Consider the following 9,941-nt stretch of genomic DNA (forward strand, 5'->3'; position numbering starts at 1 on the left):
AGAAAACGGCTGTGAACATAATTATTTTACACCTATATTTTGCCTTAAAAGTGCATTTGTGCCATGGTTTTTGTTTGTAGATACAATGAATGTGCTTAATGAGTGTATGGTGTGTGTAGTATACATGTTAAATTAGTAAAATTGTTAGAAAAATAATAAACTTATTTCGTTAAATAAAAAAAGTTTTATAAACAGAAGTTTTATTAATATCAACACAACTGTCATATTTATGAAATAAATAATGAACAACATTTTAACTTATATATAAGAATGCAGAACTAATTTTATAAGACATGATTAATTTACCCGACCCATATTTTATTGTTAATAACGCTTTTCGATTAAATAAAATTTGTGCTTAAATGCAAGAGGAAATCTCTACTTTTCCTCAATTTCTACTTTTGTCAGGCATCAACAAAAACTTAATTTCAATAATTACTATAAAATTTAATAAATAATATAACGAATCTATAAAATTTAGTCAATTATTAAATTAAAAAAAAAACGCAATATAAAAATATAATCTTTACTTCCCTTTCTACTATGCTATCTATATTTAGATTAGCATCAAGATTCTGTGACGTTACGCAATTTTTCGACGAATTTGGTGGTATGCGGGGGGAGGCGACGGAGGAATATCCCGCCGGTGCAATGATTGGCAGGTTTTTATGTCAGTGACATTAGGCTGTGAGTATTCCCGCGGTACTTAATCCACGTGTGGCTCAAGTAATAAATAAAGTAGTTTGTCACATGGTATAATTTTTCATTTCACAATCATACTCCCTTATATAAAGGCAAAGCTTGGGTTGGTGCCATATATGGTGAAGCACGAATCATGGAATAATGAACTAGGTTCGATTTACAGCCCCAGCTATACCTACATTTTCTGTATTTTTACACGGTTAAATTACCTTCACCTGTAACTACATATTTATGACTTAACGTAATCCTTGAACTTGAATTTCACCCACCAATATTACATCAGGTCATTCTTACCTCAGGCTAAAACGATTCTAAAGGCCATCATCCTCAGAACAAGTCCATTACAGACCCGGCTCCTGCGTCACTAAGGTCTGTCCTCTGGTTGAGTATCCTTAGAGCCTCAGGCGGTTCAATCACGCGGATTCCCTGGTTCAGTAGGGTCTCCTTCGCCGCTATAGAAGGTTTCTTTACCTGCGCACGAAGGCAACGCGCGTCATCGTATTCCATGTTTAGTAGTTTGCAGGATTCTAGTAATCTGGAATGTTCGATGTGAGCTTTAGTTCGACAATAAACAGTAAATGCGGACGCCATTATTAACACATTCGGCCCCAGAGACTGGTCTGACTTTTTAGTTCTTACTCCTATGCCAGTGACACGTATTTGTGACTACTATGGGATATGTGTAGGCATAGCGTAAGAGCTAAGTGGATCGTTGCCGGGGCCAAGCGTGTTAAGTAAAACCTTATAAAAGTATTTTTGGAGTCCATAAATAGAAAAAAGCGATCTTAAAATAAGTCACTCATCAAGACAAAACAACTATCTAAAAATTAGAGCTTACTTCGGCAAGTAGTTGATCTGAGAAGCACTTTTATTGGGCGGCGCGAACGCTGGCACGAGGTTCCGTTTGACGTCGTGCGTGAACTGCATAGTGCCGCCCGTGTTGAACCAGCTTTCTAGCACCACTTCCTATATTGACGATATGAATAGGTAATACAGTAAGCCTGTGTATTTAAACTAGCGGCCCACCCCTGCTTCTCGCGGGTGTAATTTGGAAAAAAAGAGGTGTTTTTTTTATTTTTCAGAGAACAAATCCTAAAGATATAACAAGGTAATAAGAAATTAAATAACTAAATGAAAATTAAAATTACATCATCATCATCATGTCAGCCGAAAGATGTCTTGTACTTTCCGCATCCATCGCGATCCCGATCTTAACCAGGTCGTCGCTCCATCTTGTTGGAGGCCTACCGACAGCTCGTCTCCCGTTCCGAGGACGCCATTCGAGAAAAATTACATGCTTAAAACTAAATTAATCTAGAAATGGACCCGTGGCATTGTGCCAAAAAGGCTGGCAGCGTGTCCTCGATAAATAGTTACGCTAATTCTTTGAGTCAAATAGCCACCGGCCCTTAGGTCTACAGTTATTATAACTAGGCACTTTTGATTCTGACTTAAGAGTAAATATGCCATGCTTCTTTTCATTTCTCGAACGCAAATTATTTTTGTAAGACGTATGACTTACCTCAAATATGTAACCGTCCACGTTTTCAGCCAGGCATCCTCTAAGTCTCACTGATAAGGCTGGCGCCAGCCTCGCGGAAGCGGTAGCGAGACGAGCACATAACGCGGAAAGAGGCCGGCAAAGTGGACCTGACACGCACAGAGCGTTTTCTTCCACCACCAGCATCGCGTGCCATCTGTCAACAAATAGTAATTTCATTACCAAGCTTGTCCCGTTCTTACCGACAATCCTTATGTAAAATGGAGGTTTATTGACAGGTAAAATATCACAGTTAAATGGGTCGATCAACTTTTTCGTGTCTCGTTGCTATAGTTACGTTCTCCTGAGTCACACTTTAAATCGTAAGTTTATATTATAGTATTAAAATTGCCAAATATGCATTTTTGTGGTAGTTTTAAAACCCTTCTACCTCTTGGTCATCTAATATGCATGTTAGTATAATGTGACACAATACTTATTCTATTAAACTGTACTACTTTTGTCCCTTCGCCAACGGGACAGAACAACAACAATAAATAGCTGATGTACCCAAATAACATAAACGGGACTTATCATAATTTATTGAATCAGGCGTTACATGCCAAAGATGTCAAACGAATATCACGATACTAAAATACCAACTAGCCTGTCACAGAAAGTACAGAAACCCTTATGAACGACCATGTATGAGCTTACTTCTGCCTTCGGTACTCGCGCATAGCCGCTTTGAACTCCATAAACGCGTGATCCACTAGTGCTTTGAGGCCGGCGTCCCGCAGCCGCCCGAGCAGTCCCGGCGCTTCAGCCCACACGCCAGCCTCTTCTGCCGCTTGACTCGTCAGCTCTGGTACGTTTCTAGTGCCCGTTGGTGACATCTGTAATGGTATGTTATTTATCAAGGGGAGAAAAGTACGGCTTACCAACGAGTACTATTGTACTATTTATCCCTTTTTCTTCTTCAGAATTCTTTTTAAGTTCCAACGGGATATTGAATTCTGCAACGGGAAAAAAGATCCGGGCGCATACTAGTTTTTAAGCAGAGAAGTAGACTTACGATATCGAACTGACTAAGTTCAGGCATCGCGGAATTTCGGCGCGTCAACTCATCAAGTGCCAGATTCTTGGCCTTTTGTTCCACATCCTTCAGTGATAAAGCTTCATCCTCGGAATCTAAAACAAACAAAACATCACCAGTTCAATCAGACCTATCATGAGACTAAGTTCACTGATCGAGTTGCTTCTAAGACTGAGTTACTTTTTTTGGTCTCCCTACATCTGTTGACGCGGAATCGGCTTAGGCCAACCAAAAAACGCTTTATTTCCACGCAATAAGTGTGAAAAAGACAACTTCCCGTCGGTAAACGTCGTTTTGCGTCGGCCGAGCTGATCGACGTCTTTTTCGCTCTTATTGCGTGGACATAAAGAGTTTTTTGATCGGCTAAAGCGGATTCCGCGTCGATAGGTTTGAGAGACCCTTAGCCAAGTCGCAATTTCGTCTAGATGATTTTTGGACGAGTTGATAGAGTAGGATCAGCTGCGTTTATTTGATTCTAACCCAAATTTCTCAACTTGGCCGCATATAATATACAAGTTCTGACTTTCCCAACAATAAAATCTGCCTGGAAAGAGATCTTTCTATAGTAGCCTCTCCCCCACAATTTAAAGTGACGACATACCAGGCTATAACTTACCAGATTTCTCTTTGCCGCGTTTGTCGTCGTCATTTTCGTCGTCCGAGCCCAACGACTCTGAGTCTTCTTGATGCTGCTGATGCGTGAAGTGTTGGAATTGACGCCGGTAGTAGTGTAGTTGCAGGTAATGCTGCGAAAGGAGGTATGATATTACTAGTCATTACCACTGACTTCGCTCACGTAATCCATACCTTTAATTAAATTCCGGGATCTTACTAAAGTCTAATTTGAATCCCCAAAAATTTAATCATGATTTTCATTGACGTTACACTATGAGTAGGTATAAACAGCCGTGCAAAATTTTATGACTCAAAGCCTGGTTATTATTTCTAGATGATCATGATGTTATCCCTATCCTGTAGGAATATCAGGATAAAAAGTAGCCCATGTGTTATTCTAGGATATCCAGTTATGTACATATTTAATCCAAATCCGTACAACCGTTACTACAATTTAAATAGTTCGCTAATATCGTTCGAAACTCCCATCATTCTCTCTCAATCTTCAGGAATACGAAGAAAACCGACGAGTCCCGAGCGACATTAACATTCTGGTTGTACTAGTACTGTAAGTACCTAACTGTAATTATCTCGCCCATTTTTTTCCATTTTCGTGTAGGTAATTATTTATATAAACAATGCAATGTGTTTGAAATTTATTTCAGAAATAAAAATAAAAATTTCAATTATCATTACTTTTAGATCACCCCTCGTACTTTCGCATTAATATAAGTATATATATAGTATAAGGGGAGGCCTTTGCCCAGCAGTGGGACACATAATATAGACTAAGATTATTTTTTTAAGTATAGTAAGGACAAGGAACTTTGATATAAAAAGCCTTACTAGTGAATGCGCCCACTGCAGCAGTACTTCGCGCGAGTAATGCGCAGCGTTGACGACAGCACTGAGGGGGTCCCGCGCCCCGCCCGCCAGGAACGAGTCCGCTTCCAAAGCACCCAGGGCTGCGCTCATGATCTGCGTCAACCGTACCCGCCATTCTTCCACAAGCTCTAGTTGAAGCTCCAGGAATTGGAGGCTGCAAGAAGACCACAGTTAATGATAGGTATAGGTAGTGCCACGAAAGTTGAAGTGAATGATTACACACACAGCTACAAAACGAACTGATTGCATAAAAGTAGAATGAATGAAATGAATGAGTTAATGTCAAAATCCTGCTGTCATTACATGACATTTTCTTGTGCGTGTGACATCAGCTCTGGTGGCACTACCTATACAGCTACATATTGTAGTCTACATATACATATATTGTCTATACCCTCCGCTGGTATATGTCCTCCGCTGAAATATATCTAGGTATATGGCAGAAGCTTTTGAAATATGGGTTTACCATCGTTTGCCTCGCATCAGCGGGATGGATAAAGTTAAAGTTACAAACGTAGAAGTTGTGCTTCAAACCTGGAAATTGTCCGGACTATCAAACAGAGTAAGATTGTCTACTGCATCGGTGTTCCCTCCTGCAGATCATCATGATAAGTAATGTGCCCGGGAAGCGAAAACCAGTTATTTATAAGTAAGGTGTCTTGGATCTGTAATATCAGGTACAGTGGTCAGGGACCATCGAGCAGCCGCGCAGATTGGCGCTTGATAAGAAAAAATATATGGCGAGGTGACTGCCAACCTTCACTAGTGAATTGATTAATTCGAACACATATGAGCAGAGAGCGGAATTTTAGGCATTTTTTGACCTGTCATAGTGATTTCTCACTTATTGACTCTACCTAAATGATGTCGATATATTAGACTTTAAATTAGATTGTTGTAAACTTACTCGTATCATGTTATGTAGAGCGTTCTTTTTCCGCATACAAATAAATACAAATTGATAGGTATTTTACTGTAAAAGAAGTAGTTTAAAACCGGAAAATATTAAATAAAAAACATCTATTTCTTTTATAGAGACATTAATGGAACACTTGTTAACATTACAACAGAAGAATTTCAACATGAAATTGAAAAAAAAAACTGAACCTAATTTATTAAATTGCAAAATGTTATCCATTCATTGTTCATTGCATATGTCTATTTCACATTTTAAATTGCTCAAAAGTTAATTGGAAGAGATCGCTCTTTAACTTAAGGCTGCCTATTGGCCTATTGTTTATAGTATAGGTGTACTTTTAATATTCTTTAGTAGGTACCTGTGTTGTGTATCGATAGATATGTATATCGGAAAACAATAAGTGATAAGTCACTATGACAGATCAAAAAATGCCATGAAAATTCCGCTCTCTGCACATGAGCTTAAATTTAAAATAAATTTGAATTTGCGATTCCTAGCCAAACGCGAGATATTTTGAACCAAAGTGGCCAGTTTGCCGAACGCCAATTTCGTAATGGAGTGGCACTTGAAGAAGAAGATATTTCAGCGGAGGATCGTCAAATCGGCATGAATGTCAAATTGACACCATCAATACTCACCGATGTCCCGGCTGCGGTAGTACCGCGTATCGATCCTCGATGGTTTTCAACAGCGCTATGAACCAGTCAGCACCGCGCGGAACCCATATGACGGTGCCGACCGCGGAACCGTTGCCGCCAGCTATCGGCTCGCTCCATTGCTCATTGTCAAGAGTCTCGTCTAGTTTGGCCAGGGCATCTGGAATATAGCAATAAGTAAAAAATGTGCAGAAACCTGTACAGGTCGATTCACAAGAGCTGGTACGAATGGATTGAATGAAAGTTATGTCATTGATGCATGCATGTTATTTTCATATTTGTTAGCACACAGATACTTTCATTCACTCATTCAAACCATTCGTGCCAGCTCTTGTGAATCGACCTTTACACACACGTATTCAGAGTAACATGATTGTGGGCAGTGGCTAGTTACATAGATTGCAGCCACCAAGGACTGTGGAAGTGGTCCGTGACAGTTGGGGGGAGGAAGGGATTTGGCCGTCCTATCAGTATTTTGTAAGAAATGGGAGGAAAGCCAGCAAGACCGAGAAGACCCAGGATGATCTCCACCGTCAATTACCAGTAACTTGGAGAGAGATTGGCGGTACGATGTTGGCCCAAAGAGCCAGGACAGAATGCTTTTTGCAGCTATGATTCCTAAAGCGTGCTTACTCTTCAATAATGAGTGTGTCAAATAGTATCAGTGATTATTAGCAAGCAAAAAACGTATCACATTCGAATATCGTCATTCATTTCATAGTCGCAATAAGAAAAATAATAGGACCAGTTCACACCGAGACGTGACTTGACGCGGCGCAGTATTTTCATAGAGAATAAGTCAACAAGTATTCATTTAACATATCCTCCCAATGCGTCAGCGCCGCGTCGCAGATAGGTGTGGATCAACGCTGAGTGCGTTTTTGTAGTGTAGCGATGATTTTCTACACAAAACATTACAGATGCCCACGAAAATGCAGGCTCAAGTTTCAATATTTACATTTCTTCTCCACCGCAAGCCACCGGACAAATATCTCAGCCTTGGTCAGCACAGACAGCACGCTATTGGCTTCATGCCCGGTCATCAGAACCAATTCTCTGTGGAAACCCAGAGCCTCATCCACAGCGTGGGCAAACGCCGCGTCGGTATCGGCGATGTTCTCATGCTTGGTTCCTTGGGTGTTATACAGGCCTAAGACAGTGTGGAGTCGTTCAGCGGCGAATGAGATTAGACCTGCGTTAAATTCAGCCTGGAAACAAACAACAATAACTAATGTCGATCGGAACATAAACCGAAACGGCCGGAACGCGAGTTATACCTACGCCCCATGAATTCTCGGCATACCTCGGCAACCATCAGTCGCGAGTGCTCCGCGGTTTCGTACGGACTCACGCGCATTTATTACGTACCTTAATATGTCACAATGATATAAACAGTATATTGTTTAGTGTACGGATGTTTAAATTCATCTAATATAATAAAATAAAAACGTACGTTTTACACTCTTATTTGCAACAATAAAGCTCTTCACACATCCCAGAAGAGGCACAAATACTTCTCCGTAAGTAATTTGTGGGTAACAAATAGTGATAAAACCGAATAAAACCGTTTAAAAACATAATGTGTTGTGATTTATTAAAATAATGTAAAATACTCATATTTTGGCTGTTCAGTGAATCAACAATGAAATTTCTATGGGAAGCCCTATGAGGCTGACATAGCACATTTGTCGTACATAAGATAAGCCTTGTTAAACTATTAGACAAAAAAACAATTGAATCATACCACAGCTCTTATATGTCTTATATTCAGTTTATCGGCAAGTGGCTGAACATGCGATTTCACAAAGCCTTGATGATCCTTGATCCACGTCAGAGTCTGTGTAAGGAACCATTCCGGGCGGTCGAGACGTGCCGTCTGACGCTGTCCAGTGAAATGGAACGTGAATCGTTTCTTTAGCGGCCGTAGCAATATTTTCACTGGTAAGCATGGATTTTCTGTTAAAAATAAAAATTGCTAAGTAAACTTTGATGTTTTCATAAAGAAGTTATTGAAATTGAATAAACTATACGTTAGTTAGTTGGAGATGCAAGACTAGCACATTTGTTAGACAGCAACAAAATCGTCACTACTTACTTTAAAAAAAAACCTTGTAGCTCAAAATCGATATTTCATCTGAGTGAACTTTATGAACATTGTTTCGTTGTTATTTCAAGGATCAATTTTGCTGACAAATTTGATTTAAGATACGAGTTTTTTTCAGTGACGAAATATCACTTAGGGTCATATCCATAAAGTACGTCACACATTAAGAGGGGGGAGGGGTCAAGCGGTTAGTGAAACAGGAACAAAATAATTGCAAATTTCATAGCAATACGTGGCAAGGTGGGGGGGGGGGGTTTCTTAAAAAAACTAGTGTGACATACTTTATGGATGGCCTCTAGGTAGGTACTAGTTGTTGCGCATAACTTAGTTCTGCAAAGATTTCTTATATTGCTATCCAATGGGAATTATACAGTCTATAATATTACCTAAGCTGAAATCTCCGGAAAGCATTCTAGCCTGCTCATCATCAGGCTCCTCTATGAGAAATAGGAATTTGGTTAGCCCATAAAATTTGACCAAGACATCTTTGGGCAACGGAGAATTATCAGCACCAGTCACCATTGGCCATTTTAATTGCTTAAGGACATCTTCATATTGCCTGAAAGATTTATCCATACCATTATTGCATTATTAATTGATGTGGTTGAATTTGATTTGGACCTTTAATATTTGCAGTTTAGCTTGAAAGGACTCATTAATTCTAGAAAACGTGTTTTATATGTTACTGTGTTACAAGTTTTGTGTAGTTACTTTTGTACAATAAAGACAAACTACATACATAAAGCAACACCAGTTATAACAACCTACCAATTAACAAAACTTATCATTAAAAATTATCTTCAACAACCAAATAGTGCTGCCCCTTTGATGTTGTTATTTATAAACAGTTTTGACTGCATTATCAGTTTTTTTGTGTTAATATATCTTTAAAACAATGTAGTTTTAAAATGAACTTAAGTAAGCTACACATTGTTTAGCATGTTCTAAAGTAAGTGCTTTACAGAAATTAATAGAATATATATATATATAAGTTCTGTTGTGTATTTTTTCTCTCTACCTGTTTCCTGTATTGCTTATTATTTGTGGTGTACAAAAAAAGTCATTGCAATATAATATTAATATTGAAAGTATTGTATTGCAATAGCAATTAAATACCAATATATCAGCAGGCATTATTTAAATAAGAATTAAGTTTAATAATTAATGATGAAAATAAAAATGAAAAAAGTATTATAATATCTATGTAATGATCAAACTATACTTAGTCAATCTATCCTTGAGGATATTGTGCCAGTAGTGTGTGTATTCCTTTACGTAAGTGCCTCTATGCCCCTCTTGATATTGAATGCACAATTTCTTGAGTTCACTGTAAATTGCACACTTACTTCATCTTCAGTACATGTGCTTAGCTGAGAACTGTAAAAGAAGAGTGATTGTTAAATTTGATTTCTATTTACCCAACTGCCCGAAGGAGAAGGAGGGTTATGTTTTTCGAGCCTTAACGGCTGGACGGATAACATATG

The 9,941-nt window shown here is 38.8% G+C and overlaps 1 protein-coding gene across 1 annotated transcript; it reads right to left on the bottom strand.

Annotated features, from left to right (window-relative positions):
• Positions 1–204: 204 nt before the first annotated feature.
• On the bottom strand, positions 205–9,763 carry LOC141434012 (RAD50-interacting protein 1-like). Its single transcript, XM_074096216.1, has 12 exons — positions 9,680–9,763; positions 8,844–9,016; positions 8,098–8,309; positions 7,312–7,561; positions 6,336–6,513; positions 4,740–4,932; positions 3,895–4,024; positions 3,258–3,373; positions 2,900–3,078; positions 2,225–2,399; positions 1,541–1,668; positions 205–1,237 (listed from the first exon to the last, which is right to left on the bottom strand). Exons 2-12 carry the CDS (start codon positions 8,977–8,979, stop codon positions 1,030–1,032), a joined length of 1,905 nt encoding a protein of 634 aa, XP_073952317.1. The 5' UTR covers positions 8,980–9,016; positions 9,680–9,763; the 3' UTR covers positions 205–1,029.
• Positions 9,764–9,941: the final 178 nt, after the last annotated feature.

The sequence above is a fragment of the Choristoneura fumiferana genome, chromosome 13, assembly GCF_025370935.1.
Source record: "Choristoneura fumiferana chromosome 13, NRCan_CFum_1, whole genome shotgun sequence".
NCBI classification, from domain to species: Eukaryota; Metazoa; Arthropoda; class Insecta; order Lepidoptera; family Tortricidae; genus Choristoneura; species Choristoneura fumiferana.